Raw genomic sequence first — 26,693 nt, forward strand, 5'->3', positions numbered from 1 at the left:
GCACAAGACGCCTTTGAAATAAGGTCATTTTTGTTTGGCTGTCTCAGTATGGTGCAGAAACATTAGTGCTCCTATTGATCCTAACATTTCTCAGAAATATACCGAATCCTTTCAGGAGCCTCGCTTCCCTTTTTGGCCAAGGTGCACAGCAGTGTTTACAAGGTTTTACATTTACTGGATTAAACCAGTTTTGAGATTGAAACAGGATTAATTCAAACATGTGATTAGTATTTAGGAGGAAATTGGCCTCCACATTAGATATACAAAAATCTTGGGCACCACTTTAACAGAGGGTGTAGGCTGTTCCCTGGAGTTTTCTGGGTATGTCATGAATCAGTACCCTTGCAAGGACCGAGGAAACCAGTGATGACCTTGGTTTCTCCTTCTCACCCTCTGTCACTAATTCTATATGCAGTTGCAAGACAATGGAAGTATTTTGGATATGAAGAGGCAGAGCACACAGTCTCTGCATGTAGTATTCACTGTGCAGCTGTGTGGGACCAGACTCACTGACCCAGCTAGTCCCCTCCAGTCCTATGCTACCTTCCTACATAACATCTAGTTACCTAAGGTTTGAATATTTACCTAAATCTGAGCAACAGATACGATAGGACCAGCACTATATTTTGTGCAAGCTGGCATTACTCCATTGATGTCAGTGGCTCTGTCCATGTCAGAGCAGATGAAAATTGAACACTGCGGTGTATCTGTGAGTGGGCAGCTCATCTTTCATCTTCCCATCTTACAGTGGCTCAAAGGCTTGAAGAATCATAATGCTGTAGGAAATGGGATCAAACAGACCTTTTATTGGAGAAAATAAACCACAAAATATTAATAATGGGCAAGGTATTTTGCTGCTTCCTCTGTAGAGGTGACCTGCCCCAGCAGAAAGGTTAAGTTATCTCTGAGGAGCAGGGTAGATTTTACAAATATGGTGAGCTGATTTGCATTTAAATTGTCAAAAAATGGTTGATAACATTTCGGTGAAACTCCTCAGTGTGCTACCATACTCAGATCATCTCATCTAAATTGAAAGAAGGGTAAACCCAATGTTTACATGGATGCTTGCTGGGTTGTTTTCACCAATAGCGGGCTTTCTACCAGACAGGACTGAAAGCAGCATTCTTTCACACAGGCTAAAAAAAACCCAACAACTTCCTTTTGTATATTAGGGGATGCTTTTATTCAGGAAAGAGCAGTCAACTAGGCAAGTTACAGAACAGAAAGCACCTGTGCCAGTGGGCAGCATCAAGCCAGATGCAGACATGCGGTGATTAGGTTCCATGTGAGCAGATGAACTACGAACTCTGTGTGTCACACTCCTGCTGAAGAAATGTTTTTGTGCTTTTAGGTGGCATGTTAAGTCCTTTTGAGTGGAGGACAGAGTAGGATTTTAGGCACCCCCTGAGGGTGTCCACTAGACTTCTCAGTCCTTCATTTAAACCCTTGTAATGCACATCAGATTTCACCAAGGCCGAGGGCCTCATTACAAGAGATTTGCCCTAGGCATCAAATAAGTGTTCTGGCTTTACTCTCTTGTTTTATTTAGGCCTGGTTGCTGTGCTGGCTCTACATCATTAGAAAAATATGTAACCTCTAATGAGTTCCCGGATGATACCCTGAACTTTATCAAAACACATCCATTGATGGACGAGGCTGTACCTTCCATTGTCAATCGACCTTGGTTCCTGAGAACAATGGTCAGGTACGTACCCTCAAACGGACTGTCATCCTCATTGTAGCTGTCAAGTGGTACCAATAGTCTTGCTCAGGATACTCTCAAACTCTGTAAACATCCTTGGTGCGCTGGGCATGAATCCAGGTAGGAATGATGGTAGTGCTGAACAAATGCCGAACTCCCTGAGCAGCATTCAAGATGGGAAAAAAACTCCTTTCCAACCACACTGCTGAAACCGGATCCTGGAGGAAATGCTGTGCAGGGAAGGTTGACCCGCCTGTTGGTGTGCGGGTCAGGGTTTGAGACAGCTCTGTCGAAAACTTTGGGCAAGGATCAGCAGACAGCCCAGGGATATGTACACAGGCTACAAACATGTCTACCAGGATATGTTCACAGGATATGAAGATGTCTGTCTTGTTATGTACTGGTATATTTTAATGTTTACAGAAGTGCACAGGCAGAAGTAGTCACATAATCCGTATCCTTTCTGTGACAACAAGAAAAAAAAATAATAAGGAAGAGATTTGAACAAAGACTCATAAATCAGCAAGCCTCAAATACACCATCCCTTTCCTACTAAAATACATTCCCACTCTCTGCTGTGGTCACTGTACTACTTATCTACCCTCCAGTAGTGAACAAAATAATGTGACTAATTTTGCTGTATTTTCCTCTTTTCTTCTATACAAGGGTAGAGTTTTGTGTCAGGCAGTGTTTAGCTCGAGAAGGGGCAGACTTAGTTTTAGTAAGGTATCTTCTGTCAGATTTTTATGTCAGCTTCTGTACCTCCAACAAAAGACAAAGGCAGAAGTCGCTCCAGAGCACTTTACTTTGATCGCCAGTACCAGATAACTGATACCGAATCACCAGTACTTGCTTTCAATAAATTATGTCATCCCAAGATTCAATATCACCTCAGTACTGAACTTGCTTAGTGGCAGTTGTGTGATCATTTTTAGTGAGATAAAATGGTGTTTAGCATCTCACTATTCCACTGGCACAGCTTTTTCTGCCAAAAAATTTGAATGTAGATCAGTTACCATTACTGCTGCTTTTAATGTGACAGAGCTTGAAATTAAAAAAAAAAAAAAAAAAAAAAATTGCACTGTGCTGATTTTCTTTCCCTGCCTGAAGAAGTCACCAGGCTAGTAGTTTGCTTTTGACTGGAAGTATAATTCCTAAATGGCCTCAGACGCTTAGCACACCTTCAACTCCCTGCAAACACTTTTGATAGCTCCTGGACATACAGACATGCAGACAAACACAGGAAAATTCCCCACCATTTGGGGAGCTAAACTGGTGCAGTCTATGTTGATTTACAGGGTTATTCAGCTAGGAAAAGTGCTGATATATGTTATGTGGTTGCTAGAAGGCTACCACACAGTTATCTGAAGTGGAAAAAGTGGTAAAATAAATGGCAATCTAATCCCAAGTGATGCAAAATGCTGTGTTGTTATTCTAGATACCGCCTGACCAAAATTGCCGTGGACTCTGCAGCTGGGCCTTATCAGAACTACACCGTGGTTTTCTTGGGATCAGAGAAGGGAATCATCCTGAAGTTCTTGGCACGGACAGGAAACAGTGGTTTCCTAAATGACAGCCTTTTCCTGGAGGAGATGAACGTTTACAATCCTGAAAAGTGTGTATCTGATTCTTCATACTCATGTATGGGTGACTTTGAGCTTCCGATTTCCCAGAGGGTGGTTTGTCCCATGAAAAGGGAAGTGGTTAAAGAAGCCAAATTTTTTGAGTAATTTTAAATTGTTTGGGGAGGGGATGTCTGCTTATCAGTCTTTACAGCGCAGTAAGATTTTTTTGTTCGGTATGTGTAGAAAATAGCCCATCCTATGCAGCAGTTGGTGGATAATTAAAAGTGAAATTCTGCAAAAGAAGATTAATTTTCTAATCCTATAAAAAAAAAGAAGATTCCTCTCCAAGTAACTCAACAACCAGCAAGCCACTCTCCAAGGGAAATTTCCTGCATTCCAGCCTTCCTCAAATATGCCTAAGGGGCCTTTGAAGTGGGCCACAATCATGCAGAAATTTCAGCTACTTTGAGTGCTGGAGAAGAATAAACACAGAAAGTGAAGGGCACTCAGAAAGCTTGCCTGGTGTGCTGTCTCTCTCCACTTCTTGTTCCCCTGTCCCGTGCATTTTTAATACTTGTTTATATGTCTGTCAGTGTTTTTCGTGGCTATTGTCTGTTCTTTTTCCTTGGTTTGTTCAATTCTCTCTGAGGTTTGAGGGGGAGAGGAGGGCTGGGCAGCTGTGGGGGCAGTTCAGCCCGAGGGATCACTAAGTTTTCATCTGGTTTCCCAGCAGAACTCATTTACAACCTTATCTCACTTTTTTCCAAATTAGGTGCAGCTATGAAGGGGTTGAGGACAAGCGGATTGTGGGCATGCAGCTTGACAAGCCCAGCAGTGCCCTGTACGTTGCCTTCTCCACCTGTGTCATCAAGGTTCCCCTGGGACGTTGCGAGCGTCACGGCAAATGCAAAAAGTATGTGTTTTATGGTGGTTGTCAGAAGGCTACGCACAAGGTGTGGGGAAGGTGGGAGTGCTTATGAATGCCACCTTGTGCTCTTCTTTCTCAAGGGCCTGCATAGCATCAAGAGACCCTTACTGCGGATGGGTGAAGGAGAGTGGGGCGTGCACACAGCTGGTCCTTGGCTCCAAGTGAGTAATGGCTCTGGCTGGATGGGCCATGAAGCTCTGGCAGTGGCGCCAGGGGGTCTTGGGCAGAGCTGTTTGAAACATGGGGCTCTTAGGGAAGGAAAAATGTGGGAAAAGTTTGTTTCTACCTTATTTGCATTCACCTCTGAAATGTCACACACATTTTTTTATGTGAACTCTCAGCTGATTGGTAACTGCTGAAAGAGAAGAAAGAAGAAAATGAAAGAGCTGTACTAAGGTCCACATGTTATTGAAAGGAGGGAACTGGATGAGTATGTCTGGACCAGCCCACACTGGAGCCATCACAGCTGATTAAAGAGGCAATAGAATCCAAATTAAATTACTGAAGCAATTTGTCCACTGAAAACAAAACCAGTCCTTCTAATTTACTGTGCATTACTAAGAGGAATCACAGAGCCCAGTAAAAGCTTAAAGCAGATTCAGAGAAGTGCTGGAACTCCCCATGCTTAGCAGTAGAATTTAATTATTTTATAATCATAAAAGTCGGTGAAGGTTTAAATGTGGTTACTAAAGCCTCTTTGCAAGGGGCAGACCCACTTCAGACCTCTTGATTTCTTGGCCACATCTGGCACACCCTCATGCTTGCCTGCCCTGAGGAACAGCTAAACCTCCTCCAGGTAGCAGTGGAAATACAGTGCAAACATCACACAGACCTCAGCTGCCCCACTTAACCCTGCTGGTCTACAGGTCTTCAGTATTTAATGGATGAGTTACCATCCCTGTGCTTGTGTCTTGTTATTAATTTGCTATTTCAATTAGAATTGTTTTCTTCGGGGGGGGGGGGGGGGGGATGCTGTATCTGTATATGCTTTACTACAACAGTGTGGACTGTTCCTGAGTGGACATTTGGTAGGATAATGTTAAAATGTGCCTATGTCCTTGTCAGGTTTTCTCAGCATTCCCAAAGAGCTTGAGTCTTTTTGCACTTCCATGGCAAGTTGTAGGGGACTTCCATACCTTACTCTTAGAGGCAGCTCCCATGTTTATCAATAGCTCCACCGAGACAGAAGCAGCACATCTTGTGGCAGCTCAGTCCAGAGATGAGCAAGGCAGGTCGCTCTGTGTCCGGCACATAGCACTTAGGAAGGGGATCCAGATCACCTGTGAAGATGTGTGGTGGACTTCTAAACTAGCCAACAGGAGACAGAGATGTTAGGTGCCCTCCTGGAGTAGGTGACAGTTTCAGCAGGAGTTTTAAGAACACGGAGCTGGGAATGAGGTCCCTGCAAAGGTAATTACGCCTCAAGGGCAGGGTCCTAATGCAGACTAGGGCTTGCACTGGAAGTTTTACAAGGCTCTTGTCATTCACCTTTGACCATTCAGGAAGCTGGGAGAACAGCTTCACTAGTTATCCAGAATCATAGTCAGAGGATAGGAGCCTAAACTAATCATGTCATCTAGAAAAGCCTGTGAGCGTTTTCCAGTAGAACCCCTTGAGTTCAGTGGAATGCCTTCTGTGGACTGGACGTTACACCTTGCTGCCTTGTCCAGCGCAGTACCTAAATTATTGCTGAAATGCAGGTTGCCTTCTCCTAGCACAGCACCCACCCGATGGGTTAGCTTCCTTCTCACATCAAAGTGTTGGTGCACTTTGTCTACTGTATGGACAAGTGAGAGTATTTACTCCTGATAACATTATATATTACAGAGTTAACAGTTTAAAAAATATGAAACTGTTTGCCTCCTTTGACAACAAGGCATGCAGTGGATTTTTAAAAAAATGTAATAATAAAAAGAAAAAGCATCATCAGAAGCCAAGGAATCATTAAGCAATGATGAATAACTTGAATGTATATGTTGCAAGTTTTCAGCCTTATTGTGGAAGTTGCAAAGAAATGGCCACTTTCGTGATGGGACTTTATTTCAGTTGCACATGTGATAATTTCTTTCTGGTGGTGCCTGTGACTTTTGTTACTCATGCTGTTTTGTTTCTTTCTATTATTTAGACTGGCATTTGAACAGGACATAGAACATGGCAATACAGATGGCCTGGGTGACTGCCAAAGTAAGCAAAGCTTTTTACCCTCTATTTACCATGTGTCACAGCGTCCTTCTGAATGCCTCAAATCACCATTACCTGTCGGGCATTCTTTTGTAGCAATTGAAGCCACAGGGGCAGCAAGTGTGGCTAACAATGCAGGTTCAGAAAAGAAACGGTTGTTTAAATGTATTAAAAGAAAATAGCCCCGTTGGTGTGATTTATAAAAACAGCAGACTTCAAAACATTTATGTAGTGAGAAAACCTCAGTTCTAGAGGATATTGATTGTAGCAGTGACATAATAAATTGAGTGTTCATTGTCTTTATTAGCCATAGTGGTTTGGTTGTTTATGTAGATGTACAGAAGTGGCTTGGTTTCTTGGTGTAAACTGTGGCTTGGACTACATTCCAATGCAGGACAGGCAGACAATGAAATACATCTTCAGCTTTTGGATCTGGATCAAAAAGTGGCAACTACTTTGTTAAACTTAGTGGATTTTGCTCACAGGCTGGACAACATAGTGGTTGATATTAAGGGTCAGGTGCTACTGACCCTGCCTAAAAAATTTTAATAGTGAACGTTAGGTACTGACAGCATGAGTTGGAAGCTTAAACAGTCTTTAAAAAATTACATTTTGCACTGAGGTGCTTAAAAGTGCACAGCTTGCACTGCATGCAAGGAAACCTTGCGTGCTGATTTCTAAGCCTTCAGGAATACCAACATCTGTGTTTAGGACAGCTCTCATTCCAAATGTTCTTGCTAAGGTTGGTTTAATTCTAAGACCCAAATTTTATTTATAAACCTTATGAAATCAAGAATCACATTCTTTTCAGTGCAATTTGCAATAAAACTGCTGAAGCTAAGGAAGTAATGTACAGTGAGAGACTTATTACTTCTGGCATAGCGCAAAATAACAGAGGGCTAGAGTGCGCCATGGGATACAGTGCAGGCCAGCTGCTCTGGAAAAAGCCAGAGCCTTCTTTCTCATGCCTTGTGCATCCTTGTTCAAGAGCCATTTATTACTGTGATCACTATGCTTGAAAGTGTACAAGGATTTCAGCCTCTGCATGCCCCACATCTCCCTCTGTCTCTGTCCTAAGGTATGGTTATGTACACTGTCTCTTAAGTTTTTTGAAGGAGGTGTACACATAGTACCTCCTGTACTCCCCATGAAATGGGTTAGCACCAAAATCAGGTCAGTTCTTAGCTGGTGCAGCTTTGCCCTTTTCAGCCAGTCCTGCTGTCTTTGGGCGAGTAGGTTAGACAGGAGTGGAGTGTACCTGTTATCAGTTAAGTATAAAAGAAGGGTAGGAAATATTCAGAAACAGCACATTGTGTTCATGGAGAGAGATATGCTCCTGTGCAGAGAGCAACAAAGCCCATGTCCAGCTTACATTCCTCTTTATCCCTGAATAATGCATTGCACCTTGATACTGCACAGGGGTAGATTTCTCTCCCTGCTAACCCAGCTGATCTTATTACTTCATGTGCTCTTGCATCATGTGAGTTTTGTCCTCATTGACTCATGTTGCTAGTTGCATCACTTGTCATGCCTTGCATTAGATTAGGACTTGATCTTGCAAAGAAAGACATGGCAGGGAGGACACTGGCCTTCCCACCTGGTTTCCCTTGCACAGGGCTGCTGGTCATGAACGCTTTCAAAGCCAGATATTGTTTTCAGGTATGTCTGAATATTAGTTTTGCCTGGGTCCCTAGGTTACCAATCACATACATATAAATTCAGCTGAAGCATAAAAAGTTTTTAGCAGCAAAAAAGAAAAAGAAAAAATGAGAGAGAAATAATGATTTTTCCCCTGTTATTTGTCTTTCAGATTCCTTCGTAGCCCTGAATGGTAAGGAAGTTCTTAGATTCGTTATTTACTGACAGCAAATCCATTTTGGAGGAATCACTTTTTACTAAACTTTTAAGTATTTTCATACTTTTGTTTTATTTAATGTTTCTTCCCAATTTATTTCGTTCATAGACATTTCAACTGCTTCACCTGATCATGAAATGTCTTACGACACAGTGTATGGTCAGTTTATGGGTGTTTTTAAAAATTCTCCCCAGATCCTTGTGTTAGCTACTAATTCCTGTACTCAAATAGCCATTACCCTTACCCTTTTTCACTTGTTTTGTCGTGGTTTTGAGGGCCTGATTCACTAATCATAGCTAGGATCAAGTCATACCTCTTGATTTTCAATCCCTCTTTTCTAGTCCTCCCTCAAAGCTGTCTCCATTGAATGAAAGTCAGATACAGCCTATTTTAATGGTATGACAGCAGATATGCTTAAGAGCATACTTCATCTGAACACTCAGACAAAGGTACAGTGATGCATCTTATCTGTTCACGAGGGAAAACAAGATAGTAGTTCATATCCCACTCATGAGTCGTCCAGGCTACAGCAGCCAGTCAGAGATACCTTAGGGAAAAGAGCAGAACAATCCCTGAGTTACAGAAAGATGTCTCATAAGGAAAAATAATCTGTTACCCATGCGAGTTGAAACTGGGTTATGCCTCAATTCCTGAAGGTTCCTGTCACTTCCAGGGTGAGTTTTTTATGCTGTCCACCCTTGCAGTATCTTTATTCCTAGATGGGCTCTGGTCTGTAAAAAAAAAGGGTGATTTGCACAGCAAATTAAATGTCTTGAGCTGAAGAGGAGCATTTCTGCAAGCCTAGAATAGCAGTTTCCCATGAGGCAGCTGTTAATCTGTGCTCACGGTACTTTCCACCGCTTTGTTCTTTATATTTGGAAGTGGATTATGCTGGTACTTGGAGTGCAAAATAAATGTCTTCATGAGGAATTACTTCAGAATAATCGCTTTAAATTCAAACCTAGACTTATATTGCAATATTTGTTCTTTATAGACATCCTGAACAAAGACAAGTACTCACAAGCTAGGACGTGTGGTATTGCTCCAAGTGAACTCAATGGCAAATTTCCATGTGGTATGGGAGCTTGCTTGTGAAGTTGCTTTCAGGGTGTACAAGACTAGCAGTTCATCAGAGCTGGTAAAATTCACTGTATGTGTGGCTGAATGTAGCAAGAGGTAGGTTAGTGTGCAGCTGTGATGAACATTTAATTGATCTTTTCATCTTATACCTGCAAAATATGTAGGTAGAAAACAGAATCGATACAGCAGGATATAAATAACAGGAGGCATAGTAATGCTGTTCAACATTTGTAAAAATAAAATCAAATTTACCATCTTGTTTATTACCAGGAAATGGAAAATGTGCAGGTGAAACTTGTTTGAAAGTATGATAATGAAAACCAGTGAAGGGAATGTACAAAATCAAAGACAAGTTGAGACTTCATAATGTGTGGAAGACTCATGGTTTCATCTGCATATACAGCTTGTACTTCCTTTCATTTCAAAATTATTATATTTCCAATGCACAGAACAGTGATTGAAGAACAGTAATAATAAAATCTGTACTGCTGAATGTAAAGATAAAGAAAACGGTTGGGCACAGTGCTGATGTGCCAGAAATGTTCTAGGTTTCCTGCTTCTAAGTGCATTCATAGGCTGCACAGTTATAGCTGTGGGACTGTCATTCTGGATCCCATCAGCTACCATTTTAGTAGAGACTTCAGTAAAACTGGTATTTTAATCTGACCAAGAAAGCAGAAAAGTGATTCAAGTGAGAAACAGAATGAAAAAAGCTGCTGTCCCAAGGAGTACGGGTGACAAAGGGGAGTCCGTTCTAGTGTCCAGGCATGTCAAGACCAAAGAGAGACTACATGAATTAGCCCAGCTCTTAATGTAGGACCCTGCAGCCAGATGCAGTAGAGAAATGCTGACCCGACATTAACACTTGTTCCCATTCATGCCTCATCTTTCACAGATTGTTTCATTGGCCCTCCTCAGGTACGTCCTGGTAACATGTCCTATAGGCAAGTCAGCTCTTCCTTTTATGAGTTCAGTATAAATTCCCCTTCTGATATTACTGCAGCCAGGCTTTCTTTTCACCTGCCATAGCAAAGTATGAAAGGAAATGTGCTAGCCATCTCTATTGATCTTCCATACGAGGCGTGTAAAAAAATTCCACCATGAGGTAGTAAGCCAGTCTCAGTAAACATGCTTGTTTGCTAAGGGTAGTGACTGCTCTGAGTAATTTTTTTTTAGAAAATGAGAATTTTATAAATGGTACATTTTAATGTTATTGGGTACAGTTAAATGTATAAGCAAATGATACTTCATAATAGATTAAACCTCAGAATGCAGCAATATACCGGAATACCAACCAAGTGAGTGATCAGGGTGCTTTTGGATCGTGGGCTACATATATCCAAAGGCATCTGAAACTCCAGTTGCAAAAGAAGTCTTAAGGCCTGATTCCCGTGATTTACTACGCTATAAATCACCTCACTTCAGCAGACTTACTGCCAGTCTGCAGCAGTGTGAATGAAAGGAGAACCAAGTCCTTAATGTCTGTGTTCTTGGCATCAGCCTCCTGAATTTGGCAGGTGGGCTCCCTTTTCTGGGGCAGTCTCACATGATGAGTTGTAAACAAGTACAAAGTGCACTTTCAAGTTCATCCCTTTTGACACCCACGGAGAAGGTAGCAGTCTGAAGGTCTGGCTGCAGAAGGTCAGAGAGAAATGATGCAAGGGATACATATTAAAACAAGGAGATGAGGCTAGATTCCTCTGCAAAATTGTTAGCAGCTTCAATTACCTTTGGAAACATCAATTCTTAGTGAATTGGGCCCTTATTTTACCCCCTAGCCATAGTCCTTTCTCCCTCTGTAGTATTGATTTAGCCTTTCCCTCTAATTGTCTAATTAGGTTGCTATAGCTATTAATAGGCTAGTGTGCAGATAGCTTAACCTCTTAGATCCTAATGACCTGTGCATATTAGAGCGACTATCAAATACGTATTGAATACCTGTCTTTGTTTTAAACCTGAAAAAAAACTCCTTATATTTTACAAGTGCACTTCAGAATGAGCTATAGTTACAGAAGTGCAGCCCTTCTGAATCATTGTCTGTGCCTGTAGACACTAAGTGCTTTTACTCTCCATTACTTGATTACAGCACTCCAAATGAAAAGTTTTTGCAAATATGGAAGCACCTGAAACAGTTTTTTTAAAAATCTATTTTGATTTTTACATGTTTGCTCTAAACAAAGAAGTTTGGAAAGCACTGTGTCTGAATTTCAGATGGTTTGTTTTAAAACAAAGGCAGAATTGTTTTTTAGATGTTTAGGTATTAACTGATACTAACATAGAGGTATTGGCCACATGTCAGATATGCTAAAGCCTGTTTAAATTGCAGCAAAGCCTATTTACACAGTCAGTACGGTAAAAATGGTGTAATGGGGAAAAAAAAAGGTCTACTACGTACACGTTGCAAACTGTACAGCACATCGTAAAGGTTTAATAATGGCTGTGTGTGAGAGGGCCAGGACTGGATTGCCTACCACTTCAGTCTTTTCTCTGTTTATGAGGGAAGCTTAACTAGCTTATACATTTGTAGTGCCACTCTGCTCAGAGACGAAATTCACCCAGTGGGACTGGCTATTGAGGCAGTTACAGGACACAATGATACTGCTTACGGGAGCAGCCGCTGCCCAGTAGTAAGTGTTTGCAGAATACAGCTCTGACACAAGTGGGACAAGCTATTAAGATCTAATTTGCTCCTCCATTGCTTCCTCAAAATCAGCTGGAAGAAAGTTTATCTCGATTACGTGTGGAAGGTTGTTTCTCAGTGTGTCCTAGACTAACACATTAGTAACAAAGCGAATAGACTGATTTCTTACATTTGTGTGAAACACTTCTCTACCTAATGACCATCTGGTACACATTAATATCTTCACAAAGCCTTAGCTTTCCATTACGAAGAAGTTCTCTATGTATTTGCAGCATATGGTTCAGGAAATCTTTTTTTTTTTTTTTTTTTCTTCTTTCGGAAAATGTGTCCCTTAGGCATATATTTCCTCTAGATTACTGTATTAAGAAAAGTTTTTCTTTAACCATACTTACAGCTTTTCCTTAGAATTCCCCCTTTAAGCACACTTAAAGTGCAAGTGTCTGGACAGAGATGTGGGCATATAAATGCATATCAAACACAGGCATAAAATATGATTGCTACTTGGCAAGTTTTTCTTCTCTTTTACCTCCTTATCAAGCTATGACTAATTGCTTTCTTATGTTGAGTGCATCACTATTTGTAGGCTGACCAAGTATTGTACACATTATCGTGGTTGCTGACTGGAGTATTAACTTGTAGACTGGAACCCCATGAATGCTGGCACTGTGGTTTAGTCCTTAGAGAAAAGAAGATAGAAATCTCATAATTTCCATTTTATGGCCTGTTCTCTGTCCCATTGTTTCTCTTATTTCTTGGAGATGAGCACAGGAGTTGACAAGCATAAAATGGTGTAGGGGTGAACACTTTCACACTCCAGCATAATTCTTGCTTCAAGAGGTCATGTGTTTTCAGTTGCTGGACCTCTACCTGTCCTTTTGGAAACAAGCAGCCCTGCTGCTGGATTGCTGTGCAGTAGGCAGCACTTTCGGGTCAGAGTCCATCATCCATCTAACTGTGTTACCAATGCTCCCAGCCATTCTGTGGCTTATGGAAACCTTTTAGAAGTGGATAATGTTTGGCTTCTCTTTTCTATTTGACCGACATTAAAAGCTCTGTCTTCAACAAAATACAGCCTCTAATTTGCCATGTTAAAGACAGGCAGTGGGGAGAAACTACACTTCCTATCATGAGAGGTAAAAAACAATCCAGTGCCCTTGTCAGTATAAGTCATTAGCCTGAGGTCCAGAGCTAAATTGCATTAATGATTAGCTGCAGTAGCTGAAGGTTGGCTTCCTGGTGAGAATACGGTAAATCTGACCAATTTCCCCTGCTAAGTGTACCAGTTACAGGAGTTAGTTGTGTCCCTCTCCCATGCAAAACACAATCCAAAGTACTGCCATATATAGTCCTATGCAGTAAATCAAAAGGGCTCCTCAAAAATATACAGAGGAGCACAGACATTTTCTTCCTCCAAGACCATTAATATTCAGCAGTTCTTTAAGTCACAGAAGCATCTTAATAGAAGTTACAGCTATTTTGCTGACTTTATCAGTAGTTCTACCCCATGAAGCTGGTGAAGGGGCTAGATAAAGCAAAACGCATGGGTGAATCAAAAAGCTTGGGAGCATTGGTGGCCAACATTTAGATTTTTGATTGCTGGAGTGGAATTGGGGACCTAGGTTCATCAGCTCTCTCTGCACTTCTGAGAGCTAAAGCCATCTCTTTAGAAGCCATTTAAAGCAGCCTTGTTCATATGCAGCTTCTGAAAGCTTTGTGCTTATCCAGTGACTGTTTAAAATGAACTACACGAGCACAGTCTTTACCTGCCTGTCTCTTGTGCCTTCTCTGTCCATGAGGCTTTAAATTTGTGCTGCTTGTGTTTCTCTGTCTCTGCCCCAGTGAGTCTCAATATTTTTTTCTGAGCAGTGAAACAACATCAAGGCAAGGAGTGGGGAGAGGGTCCATGCTAAAGCAGTGTAGCCTGGTGATTGGACTCCTCTCCAAGGGAGACTCACATGTAAAGAAGGAAAATTCATTTTCTGGGCTTTTAAAAAAGGAGGCAGGAGAAAGGAGGGCTGCTGTCAGTCGGTCCAGCATTATCTGAAAAGAAAGTGTTATCTGCCATTCTGTCTGAATAATCTGATTCTACTAGTTTGTGTTTGAGCATGTTTCAAAAAACCCTCTTTTGACAGGCTCTTCCAGGAGAGTAAGCAAGGGGAAATATGGTTACTCCACATCAAATTAACCAGGCCTAGAGCACCTTGAGTCCTGCTGAAAATAATTCATTTTGGTGCACATGCCAAAAGGGAACTTTCAGAGACTTGTACAGGTTTGAGTTCAGAATGTTCTGGTGTGGATGGTGTTTTGGTGCCCTCTCCCCAGCAGTGATGGCGTAGCCTGAGCCACTTGCCCTCTGTCAGAGATGGTAGACTACAAGCATTTTGGGTGCTGATATACTTCCCAGGATCTAGCTGCAAAGAATGTATGTATGAGTCTACAAACACCTCTCAGCCACAGCCACACTGCTGTTGAAATGGTGTGGTATTTTCAGCACGGCATGTCCTGTGAACATGTTGCTTGCTGGGGTGTATTTGATAGGTGAGGAGCTCGTCAGCCTTACTCAGGACAACAGTAACAATGTCTAGAGTAGTTGTAATGGAAAAAAGCCATGGCAAGACCTCTCCAGCAGCTGCTGGAGTCACAGGTCCTTGGGCAGATCCATGTAGTAAGGCGTTGTCTTCACTGCCACTCTGAGCAGAAACCATGTTCAGTTTCATGCTTATCTCAGAGCCATTTTGGACCCTCAGCTCAGACAGGACCAATGGTGAAGGTGTGTGCAGGCTTCAGCAGCTGATGGGCCCTGCACATTTCTCATGTGTAGGGTGTTGCTGCAGTTCGAGCACACCAGTGCTGAGCAGGCCTTCATTCCCCCGGGGGCACGAGGCAGAGAGCCACTGATGTCACCGTTTTGTAGCTCATCTGTCATTCCCCTTCAGTTTCAGCCATATTAGAAGTTGTTCCATTTTAATCTGGTTTTTTAAATGCTTTTTAACTAAGCAGTACCAGACAGCATGGACCGACACTTCAGTGTTGGTCAGGCATGTGTACTGAATCCAGCCAAAGGATGCTTGACTCAGATGAAGTGTGCTCAGCCTCTTACAACACATTTAACTCTGCTGAGTAACAGCACACAACCGCCAGCTCAGCGGGAGCCTGAGGTGTGTGTGCAACTCTTAACACCCTGATCAGGAAGATTCAAATCCCCTGTTTCCTTGGGGCCATGCTTTGAAGGACTTTTGAAACATTGCTAAGCCTAAGACAAGATGTTTGCCCATCACGGAAGCAAAGCAGTGCGTGTGTTCCTGAGCATGGGGAGGTCGTGTGGTAAGTGACTAATGAGACTTGTCTTCCCTACCTGTATTTATAATGTAAACAGGACACTCCAGTTCCCTAATCCCAAGCACCACCACTTCTGACTCTCGCGCTCGACAGGGTTATGATGCTAGGGGACGCATGCTGGATTGGAAGGATCCGCTCGGTTCATCTGAAAATACAGATCCATATGTGGCAGTTTCATCCCATAACCATCAAGACAAGAAGGGTAAGGCCTTGGAAATGACGTCCTGTGGTGAGGAGGGGAGGGGGGGAGGACTAAAGTGTAACTGCTTCCAGCTGGCTCGGAGTAACATGTAATGAAACTCCTGTGCTATAATTAAAAGCTTATCGTAAAGCCTGAAACTAAACAGCCAATCTCAGAGTCAGTCCTAGATAATTCACTGCCTGAGGAAACCACACAAAACAAACAGAAGTGTATGCCTGTGCAGAGTGTGTTGTGCATGTGTATGGGAAGGAAGGAAGCCATGGGGATTTAGCTCTCTTTAAACTTGATCTACCGTGTTTTCTGGCAGAGGAGGATCCATGGCTTCCCATTGTTCTGAAGGGTGCACTTTTATACTACCCTTTTGTCTGAATTCCCAGGGCAGCACATCAAATCTCAACTAATTTCATGTTATTTCTGTTTCATGACAACTGACGGAGGTACTGAAGGTGTGCTCTAGTTTAACTACTGAAGTAAAACTGATGGTAGTCCTGGCCGCTGGGCCTAAGCCCTGCTGTCTCCAGTGAGACCTGAGCATCAAATACCTTTGAGAGTGGGGGCTGAGGAGGTCATTAGCGTATTCTAAAAGATAAGGAGATGTCTGCTCATGGGGAGAGATTCTGTGTTGCATTTCTAAAGCACCAGAAGGTTGGGACTTAGGTGTCATTTCACAGGGTTCAGCCCTGTGCTGAAGCACGCTTGGGTTTAATAAAAATGACAGCCCTGTCCCTTGGCCTTCAGTCCTCCTTTGCTATACATACAGAGAATTAGGCAGAGAATTGCCTAAATTTGCCACTTGAACATGCTTAGAGGAGAAGCTTTTCTCATATGTAAGGATGGGGGTGCCCTCTCATTCCATCTTGGCCCTCCATTGTTCTTCCAGCTCCTTTCAGTCTGTGTCTCAAAGAGGTTAAAATGGTTCCTTTGTAAATAGGGGACTTAGGTTCAAATAGCTCCACTGTCTAGAGAGGTCTGAGTCCTTGTTATTCTTCTCCAGGGTGTTCTTAGATCACTTCTTTCAATCTCTTCTCTGTTGAAGATGTTTCACTCTTTGTGGACTAATTAAGTAGTCAGTGGGCCAGAAGGACAATGGGTATGGGCAAAACTCGCTGAGTGGTTAGGGGACTCACCAGGGGCAGGAACACACATGAGCTTCAGTCCTTTCTGCTATGAATACTTGATATAAAACACTTAAAATATTAATTGAAATGTGGATTCCAGTCTCTATTGTTCATGCATTTTACATGAAAAACTCATTAGACAAAAGCATCAGCTGTTCCTGAGAAGCTACTGGCATGCCAGACCTGCTGCTTTGCAGTGTCTGCCCAAACTAGTAGGTTAATAAATCGTATTCCTTCCCCTCCATCTGACCCAGTGAATCTTGAATTCTCTGCATTGGCCATGGAGACTTTCAACTTTCAGCAAGGGGTGATGAGCACGTTAACATCACAGAACAGTCTTCAGCAGAGCTGCACAAACAGCTGGCAGCAGTCTGGACCCAGACTGAATTTGGTGCCTGTTACTCACAACAACCCCAGATACACAGTGCCTCCCACAGCCCTGGGATATACTGGATTTCTCACTGAACTGCCTGGGATTGACCTCTAAGAGCCTTCACGGTTTCTAGCCATGAAGGCAGTGGGCGTCACCTGGCTGGCCCAGCAGAGACAAAGCCTGAAGCACTTTTCCAGCTGAGGAGGCTGGTCAAATTAGGCAGGAGATGCAGTAAAATTTCCTGAGATGCCATGGCAAATATTAATCTAGTAGCCTTGGCTTTTAGGCTTGATGGCAGGAAATGGAATATGGAGATTGAATTCCCTCAGGCAGAGGATGCAGACTTGTCTCCCACCTCCCAGCAATCAGCTTTTCCTATAAAAAAGGAAAAACTGCCATTTTCTCCTCTTTCTTCAACTGGGTTTTAGAATTGGCCCCTGTTTGAACATTTTTTTTCAGGGCTTGATCCTGTAGACATTCGGGGAAAATAACTGGAAATCTAAAGCATAAAAGGTGAATTTCTAGAGCCTGATCAGGCTTACATGTGAGTTAAGCATGGGGTTCCTCTGCACCCTGCAGACCTGTGGGCTGCTGAGCCTTGGCAGAGGAGGAATTTCAGGCAGCTGCAATACTCGAACTCAAACCCTGAACTTAGGGTGCAAGGAACTGAGGGTGCTGAAGGTGAAAACTCAGATTCCTAATTCCTATTTAAGCTCAGTTTGAGATATCATCCTCATTTTTTTAGTTCCTCAGCCCTTGCTTTTCTGCTGTAGAAGGGCAATTCAGAAAAAGTGATTTCTGGGTATCACTTATGTAGAGGAGGCAAGGCAGATAAACCTGCATGCCCTTCTAAACATGGCATGTGATTTGCCTAGCACTCATGTTTCCTCTCAGGAGTAAATCAGTGGTAATACTGACAGTCAAAAAATAAGGCTTTTTTCTTTTTCTGTCTAGTCTGTTAGTAACACCTGGTATTCAAAATGCTTCAGGTGAGAGGACATTTCTTAGAAAATCCAGTGTTCCTGCTTCTGAGAGTAAGTGGCATCTTTCTCCCCTCCACCCTGAGAGGAGGGGATATCATTAAGCAGATTTGATGAGGAAGTAAGGAAGGAAGAGACTCTTGAACCCAGCTCTTCTGCTGGCGTCAGACAGAGGAGCAGTGTCAGAAACCACTGATAGTGGAAGATCTGGCCCTTTATGTACCTGGAGGAATGCAGAGAGGTATATGCATTTTAATGGCACTATTTGTTATGTGTGGGTCCCTACTTCACAAATGTTTTGTGAAGCAATGCTTAATAGATGGAAAGCTAGCTCTTAAAAGCATCTTGTATGCCAGTGGCAGCTTTCAGAAGAGCATGCAGTGAAAATATTAATAAATGTATAGCTGTTGGTTTATAATAATTTTCACTTCAATTCACCGACTGATGAGGTGGCTTACATTCTATAGTTCCCTCCCCAGGGAGTGAGGTTACCAAAGAGTCTTATTAGCACTTGACAGAGTCATTTAAATATCATGTATTCTTTGGTGCGTAATTATGAATATTGACAAAGCTGGAAGCAGTCTACATGCAATCAAAACAATGGCGGCAGAGGTGACCGCATGGTTGTTTACCATTACCATCTACTTGTGTGTTGTTACTCCTTGCCTTGCCCAGTCAGAGCCAGTTGTCTCCAAAATTAATATTGATTTGTTGTTTTAAAAGGGCAAAGGAAAGAGTTCTTACACAAAATTAAATCAGAAAATATTACGTGTACTATCCTTTTATCAAGGTTTTGTTTTCACTTTTGCTGTGATTTCTTTTACTTTCACACATTCACAATGAAAAAATACTCTTTTTTTTTTTTTTAACATTTTCTCTTTGTTTTGCAAGGTGCTTTGTGTTCTTCATTGGTTGTGTCTAATCCTTTGGACAGTGTTTTCTTTCTTTTCCTGTGCTCACAAATGGCTTCTTACTGATTGTACTAACTGTACAGAATCCACTTGCTGCTTTCTTTTCTGTAACACGGGTGCTTTGATGATGTCACATCCATCCATATGCTTCACTTTTAATTCAGTGCAGGCATCTTGGGGAATATCTGTGGGGGCGTGAAGAGGGGGTTCTTTAAAAGGGTTGACTCATGGGAATGTGACATTTGTGTGCCACAGCTTTAGTAGCTAAATATACTCTGGGATTGTTGTTTCTGAGCTACATCACATTTCTTGCCAAGATGAAAATGTGTAGTGCAACCCATAGAGTGGGAACTATGCGTTGCCATCCCACTGGCATTTTCATTTTGGCCATTAAGGAATCTGATGTTCCTACTGAGGAACAAAAAAGCCAGCTCTGATTGGGCAAACTGCACCCCTTTCCTCTTCTCCTCCATATCCTCTCCAGGGAAAAAAAAAAAAAAAAAAGCAAACCAAAAAAAACCCAAAACCCAAACAAACAAAACGATGTTCTAGAGTATGTTTACGTTTTGTTTCCTTTCTTGCTGTGTTTTAGTGTTAATTTAATTGTGTGTTTCTCACCTTTGTTGAAACAGTTTCCCTAACCTTGCCGTCTAACCTTCCCCCCTGCTGCCATTGTACTTGGTCTTCCTCCCTCTGCAGTCATGAAGTTCCTCCTGTGGAGCGCTCCAAGGCTTTACCCTCTACACCCCAGTAGTGCTGTAGCACTGTGTCTCTGTAGTCATCCTACTAACGAAAGGGCAAGGAGACACCACTGGTAGAGAGGCATATGTGAAGAAAACAGTGTTTTTCTTCAGGAGCAGCTGGCCCTGGCCCTTGGCCCTGCACCTCATTACCCTGCTGCCCTTCTCTACTGCCTCCTGTCCTTCCTGCCTCCCTTCAGAAATGCCTCATGCTTTTAAAGTCCTGGATTCATTAGCGCAAATGCAGCCCACTGCTCTGTTTTCTCACTCGCTCCCTAAATGCCTGGAGCCTGCCTTTTAATCACAGTTTTGATAAATTGGTTGCAAATCCAGCTTAAAGTTTCATGGTTCTGCTGCAGCTTCTCCACAGCATTCAGGTGGATGTGGCTGAGCTGAGCACGGAATGACAAAAGTGTAGTGTTGCTGTTAGCAGGCTTGATGTTTGTGTTCTTACTTATCTCAACACTCATTAAGTGAAGATTGTGACGCGGTATCTCCTTTCCTTAACAAGCCTTTTGTCAATATCCATGTAACGATGGTAAAAAGCTGATGGTAAAAAGAAGTGGGATGTGATGGACACAGTTTACAGAGTTAAGAATTGCTGGTGTATTTGGGTGTCAAGAATATTCCTGTAGATACAGTATGTGGTAGCACCTATTATTTATAGATTGTAGAATCTATATTATTATTAATAACTGCAGCCCTGCCTTTGGTACAGAATTAGACATCATTAGCAACAGCCAACTCCTCTATTTGGAGAAGGCTGTACTATTGAGGAGTCCAAGGGTTGTTCATTTCAAAACCTGACTCTAGAAGATATTTCATATTGTACATAAGTGGCAGTGCTACTAAATTTTTCTGATTATCGCTACTTGAAAGGTTTGCCAAATGCTGACAATGCTAGTCTCCGGAGAGTCTGCGAGTGTTCAGGCAGGTTGTGCTGCAGTGAGACAGAATTGTATGAAACTTCAGGTACAGTTGTGATAAAGAATGTAAAGTGCTGATTTAACAAGATACTTTACAAGTAGACATGAAATGAGAGGGAAAAAATCTGGCAAAGAAAACATTCAGACTCTTTTTTGCATAAATTAAACAACTGGTGTTCAGCATGGGAGGGCTCAGTTTTGCACCAGGAAGTACATTTGCAGAGTAGGTTTTCACACAAAAATATTGCTATATGCTAATATGTGCGAGGATCTAAAAGATTCAAAGTGTTTTTTATCTGAGGAAGCCGGGAGAAGTTGTTACTATCTTGCTGGCATTATGTAATAATTCAGAAGAGGATATATAGAGTGGAACAAAATTTGTCAGAACTTATCTTTTGAGTTAGTGTTTGCAGGTCTAAGGGAGAGGGCTTGAACTTTCAAGGTGAAGCAAATACTCTGTATTTGATCTGTATCATCATCCTGGCACTGTCAGAAGGAACTGGCTGATCCTAAAAAAAGTGTTAGGCTAATGGGAGAAGTAATTGTACAATAGTCAATTCTGCCTGGATAGGGTTTGGGCAGAGATGTAAATTCCAAACATGTACCTGGGAGGAAGCTACACAAACATTTCTATTCTTTCCTGTCTCAAATTGTTATACACACAAATGTAAAGCAGATTGCAAGTACTTCACAGTTCACTAACGATTTCAAGTGTTGAGGAACAATGAAGATCCAATTGGACCAGATCATTCACTTACTATACTTTCAAGACTTTTGCCTACTATCTAGTAAATGAGTGTTGTGAGAAAGACAGCAGGGCATTTACCCTGACTCTGTCTATGATTGTGTGGCATTTGGCTGAGATTTGATATGAGAGGTGTGGTTACTTGGATCTGTAATGCTTCACAAAGGGATTTCACCTACACAAGACAAGATTATATGGGACTTAGTCCATTTAAACTTTTATAGCTAACACGTCTAGATTAAAATTTACTTACTTTTCCCATTAGGAGTTAAGCAGAGGTTGGTTGGATGAGTGTATGCTAAACAAAGCCCTACAGATTTTTTTCTAAAATGCTCTTAGGTAAATTAGCATCAGCTTACTGTAAATATCATGGGGTGGGGTGTGTGTGCTTATTTACATTTGTCACATATACTAGCTACTTGAGTGAAATACTAAAAAAAAAAATATTTTTTTTAAACAACCAACCAACCCTGTATTTGTTTAGAGTGGCTCTAATGAGCAACTTGTCCAGCAACTGAATGTCTCAGACACTAATCATGGCATACTTGCTGTGAAGCACTATTTTAGCTCTGTATCAGATGAATACCAGAAAGTCATTGTTAGCAGTTAAATGGGACCAAATTTCTCAGCAGTTTTTAATAGCCAGATACCTGTGTCACCAGACTAGGCTAGTAACTAGCAAACATGGCAGAATATTAATAACCTCACCATGCCAGTGTTGCTGGTATCCTGTGACATGCACCTGCGGGCTGTGCAGTCAGGATTAAAGGGACACATCAGACTTGTCCAGAGGAATGACACTGATTTTTCTTCCGTTCTGTCTTGTGTGTACAAGCTGTCTACTTGCAGGCCTAGAGACAGCTAATCATCTCAGATTGCATCCTCAAGTTCAAACACTGGCAGTAGAAAACTAGGTGCTAATTAATAAAATGGAAATTATATATAAAACTGATGAAAGAAGAATGCTGGAAGGATGTTTCTGACATCAGACTTTATTCAACTTGTTTTCATTATGTTTTTGTAAGCTTCTATGAGAACAAGAGCAAAGAGACAGAGAGGAGACAAGGCATGCAGAAAAGATGACAGAAACCAAGTCCCTGGGCAGAGCCACATCCTTAAACTAATTTTAATCAAACGTGGGGATTGTAATGGAATACAGTGCAGTGATTTAGTGTGTATTCTCTGTGACTAAGTCTTCATTTCAAACCTTATGTAAAAAAGCCTCAGCTCATTTAGTCACAGATTTTCTTTAGTAACCTTCTGAAAAGTTAAGAGGAAGAGCAGTTTTCACTGCAAAAGATGGGTAAGGATGAGGAAATCAAAATAATGGAGGGGGTATATTCTAACATATACCAGCTGCCTATGCCACACCTAAAGATATGCCTATACTTCAGCCCTGGCACTAACTTAAAATTTTCAGAAATCAAAATGTTTCTATGTTTCACTAACAGTATGGATTTCGGCTTTAACTAGCAGAAATGGAAATGTGAGTAACATGATTAGAACCAAGAGCCATTTGCCATTTAATAGCCAAAAAAAAAAATCATTACTAATAGAAGAGGTTGTGTCCATGTGCAACCCCTGGTTATGAAAACTATCAACAGAGCTTTTCTGTCCTCAGAAAAGTAGTGGATCCTACAAATACAAGAAGGGTTAAGTTTAAAATAGAGCTCATCAAATGTCAAACATGGCTGCAGGAAACAGCAGGTATCCTTGACCTGTAATTGTCCACCTGCATAGATTTAAAGCCAGGCTATCCATTTCCAGGCTGCAATGAGCAATAGAAGCTTGTCTTACTAAACCAGGGAAAAACTGTCATTGCCCCAGGACCTTGGTCTGCTTTTTCAATAGAAGAGGCCACATCTAATTTGTCAAAGCAGCTGCTGAGCGTTCAGGGCATTAGAGCTATTGTGTGATGGACTAGATTCCCAGCTGCATTCATCCACAGTCACCCGGTGAGGACAGCTCGGTGGAGGAGCACAGGCTGCCTCGTGCTCTTGTTTGACCCATGTAGCACTGACATATTTATCAAGAACTAGGAATTCCCTGTAGGGTATGCTGGCCCCATAGGGCTACTACTCTGTCTGGAAGTAGCAAAGTCTAATTGGTGGACAGGATGTTAAGTAACACCCAGTTTCTTTTTTTTGGCATTTATATTGAGTATAGGGAGATGTGGTGCTGTACAAAGATGCTGAATTGGGAGGGCAACCTAGCCCTTTTAAATAAGAGATTTCTGAAACTGCTTTGAAATCTGAAGGGATTTAAGAGCAGAAAGCCTAGTAGCTGGAAGACTCTTAAAGTGCCTTTTGGTGTTAATGCCAGTGTACAATTAAAATGTCAATATGCTGTTAAAGATATTTGAATAATTCATTTTTCTCATATAGGATGTGCCTAGTTTCAATAATTGTATTAATTAATACGCAAGATGTCCTGTAGTAATTTTACAACAACCTAAACATTGGCAGTCCTGGTTCAGAGCACTTTTAATATGATCTGTGGACTGTGAACTGTTTAATTACATGCCTCTGTACAAAACACCATCTACATTCTTCTTATATAGATAACATTTTAGCAAATGGTATCAACATCCCCTTCAATATGTAGGAAGGATCCTGACTGTCTCTTTTCCTTTTTTTCTTTGTTTTCTTTAAGACTGTAAAAAAGGCAAGCTTAATTCTTTATATCAGGATGGCTTTTTGCTTACTGATTAACAGCATGCAGTTAATTAAAAACAGAAAAACCTGGAGAGGGCATAATTTAGATTTTGCCATGTTAATTTCATTGAACATTAAATACAGATAACAAATGCCATCATGTTTGGGAAGTAGTTGTTCCTATGAATAGCCTTAGTTTAGTCAGGTGTTTAGGCAGGTGTTACTTCAAGCTCTTTAATAGTCATTTAGTGAGACACTATAGTCTCTGGTGTCCAATTACTGTTGCTATGACTTTTGCTAGATTTTAATCACGTGTTCCAAGATTTTCTGTAGCTGAGAAAGAGGATAGGGAAAAATAATGTTGTTGTTCTCATGTTAAAAAAAAAAAAAAAAAAAAAAAAAAAAGAGTCTTAAGGGCATTATATTGAGTTTTGAAGCAGATAGTCCAATTTTACCATTATGTCAAAAATGTGCATCCTGACATCCCTGTGAGGGAAGAAAGAGCTTCACTGGCCAAGCTATAAGTTTTTGAAAAATCTCAGTCCCTCATGCCCGGAAGACACTTGTCACAGTTAGGCAACTAAATACACAGACAACTGTGTGTACATTGAGCATTGGTGCTGTGACTGATAAGCACGTTAGCCACCAGCTGATAGTCTTGACAGCTTTCCATGCCCCAGCAGAGCAGCATAAGTCAAGAGTCCCTGCTGAAGTAGATTTTAACAGCTCCATTGGCATTAGAAGAGCTTAGGGCAGTTTGTAGAGAAGTTGATCACGAAGCATTAAGAGACATTTCTGGCAGAGCTGTACAATACAGCAAACATTTGGAAATGGCTAGCAGCACATTCGTCACCAACTTGATATTGGCTGGGAAGAATACCTGTAATACTCTGAAACAGTGAGTCCCAGTGGATAGCCTCCAGAGCAGTTCCAGCCTCCCATGTCTATCAAAGTGGTTAGCCCTGGATATTAAACTCTAGTTCTCCCACCAGCAGCCGAAGATTGCTATCTACTATGAAATAAAATCTCAGATGAAGGTACAGCTTGATAGCATTGTCACAACTGGACATAAACTAGACAGTTCTTTCATATGCCCAACAAGAATTTTTTTTAATTGGAAAATAACACCAGCTGCATGCTGTCAATAATACGCCATCTTGTTCATGCTCAATCCCATCTTACCCACAATTGCTACAGAATATAAAAGAACAGCTGTTAAAAAAAAAAGGGGGGGGGGGGTTGGGGAGCAGGCACATTTTTGAAGCCCTACAAAGCTACTGTTATTCTCTATCATGTTCTTGTAGAAAGAAACGGAGTGGGGGTTTTGGAGAGCCTGAAAGATCTGCAATTACTAAACACAAACAGTACCAGCACAGACAGGGAATATAACTGTTCACAGAAACACCTCCTGAACAGCAGCACACTGAAGCTTTCATTAAAATAATTCCAAAAGTCTTTTGAGAAGCACATATTTTCCAGGTGTTTCCTTATTCTTGAAATCATAAAACTACAATGAGTTCCTGTTTGGAAGCAAGCAGGGTGAGTGAGACAGAAGCCATAACGCTGAGTAAACAGTGCTGCTTGTTTTTAAAGAAGCTAACAGAAGTGGTCTTGTCGTGTGGTGCAGAAAAGGCCGTTGCTAGTTTCTTTGAGCCTGTGGTCAGCACTGGAGAAATTTAATTCCTGCCACCAGCTTATAGCTCCCATCAAACTGTTCAACAATTCTCTGTGTGTATTCGTGACTGAATGAGTCCCAATCAGGGGCTCTCAAAGGAGGGCACAGAGCAGGAGTGCCCTCTGTCCCTTCTGTCTGCTCTCCCCACTGAACCTCTTCCATTCACCACAGAGCCTGCCCAGAGGTTGGGGCAATCACAGCTCATAATAAAGAACATAAAGAGCACTGCTTTTTTTGCAGATAGCGTTCAGCTTTATCTCTACAAAACACTAGTCTCTATTCAGTGTCTTAAAGAGGTCTTACAGTCCTGCAGCACTTTATATACTTTTTGTTTAAATGTGACCAAACTACAGACAGTGCCCTGAGGCACTCGTCCAGTAAGACCAATTAATTTTCCATACCCAGGGGGATTTGTGTATCTCAGTGTGCAGTCCTTAATCATTGAACTAAATTACTAATATCAAACCAGCAGCTACTTTCGTATACCCAGCATCAAGACCTGGAGACAATACAGTTTATCTCTGCTTGCTCATGGCAAGATGACTTGATAACATCAGCTGTGCTTCCCTGAAAGGTTGGGTCTCACCTACACTGTGTTTAGAAAGGAGGAGAGAGAATAAATTTATATCACTGAGAGAAAAGAGATTGTGATAAAATTTGTTAGGGTCCCAATGCTAGGAAAAAATGAGGCTTTAACCTCTCACATGGAAGTTTGTAAATCTCTAGATCAGTAAACATATCTTGAGAACTAGTCTACAGATACAAAAAAGCCAGTCATGTTCCTTGTCACAACAGCTACTTTCATGTTGATTAACTAGCTGTGCAAGCTGCCTGGTTTATCTGCAGCAGTGCAAAATACTGGCTTAAAGAAAGAGCCTGAGCAGAAACTGAACAAACACTACAGAAAAATCCGGAAACTTGGGGTTTGGTCCAGTACCAGAAATGAGTGGAAGGCTGGGGGAGTTGCTGTATTCCAGAAACATGCTGTTTGTGAGACGTGCGATAAAGCAAATACACAGGTACATTTGCCTGGCCTGCCACTGGACAGTCAAAGAGGATGTCTGGATGGGCTTTGAAT

General features: G+C 41.7%; 1 protein-coding gene across 7 annotated transcripts in view; it reads left to right on the forward strand.

Moving 5' to 3' along the window:
- Window positions 1-26,693, forward strand: part of SEMA6A (semaphorin 6A) — a 126,482-nt gene that overhangs the window by 72,089 nt on the left and 27,700 nt on the right. For 3 of the 7 annotated variants that reach the window (XM_055699135.1, XM_005432947.3, XM_027811947.2), the window contains exons 12-19: window positions 1,550-1,705; window positions 3,141-3,317; window positions 4,040-4,180; window positions 4,276-4,356; window positions 6,321-6,379; window positions 8,187-8,207; window positions 8,340-8,390; window positions 15,329-15,493. In XM_055699135.1, the coding sequence (XP_055555110.1) occupies window positions 1,550-1,705; window positions 3,141-3,317; window positions 4,040-4,180; window positions 4,276-4,356; window positions 6,321-6,379; window positions 8,187-8,207; window positions 8,340-8,390; window positions 15,329-15,493 (851 nt within the window). The remainder of the gene's footprint in view (window positions 1-1,549; window positions 1,706-3,140; window positions 3,318-4,039; window positions 4,181-4,275; window positions 4,357-6,320; window positions 6,380-8,186; window positions 8,208-8,339; window positions 8,391-15,328; window positions 15,494-26,693) is intronic. The other 4 variants (XM_014283613.3, XM_055699134.1, XM_027811956.2 and 1 more) reach the window with 4 other exon arrangements.

This window comes from Falco cherrug, chromosome Z (assembly GCF_023634085.1).
Source record: "Falco cherrug isolate bFalChe1 chromosome Z, bFalChe1.pri, whole genome shotgun sequence".
Lineage (NCBI taxonomy): Eukaryota > Metazoa > Chordata > Aves > Falconiformes > Falconidae > Falco > Falco cherrug.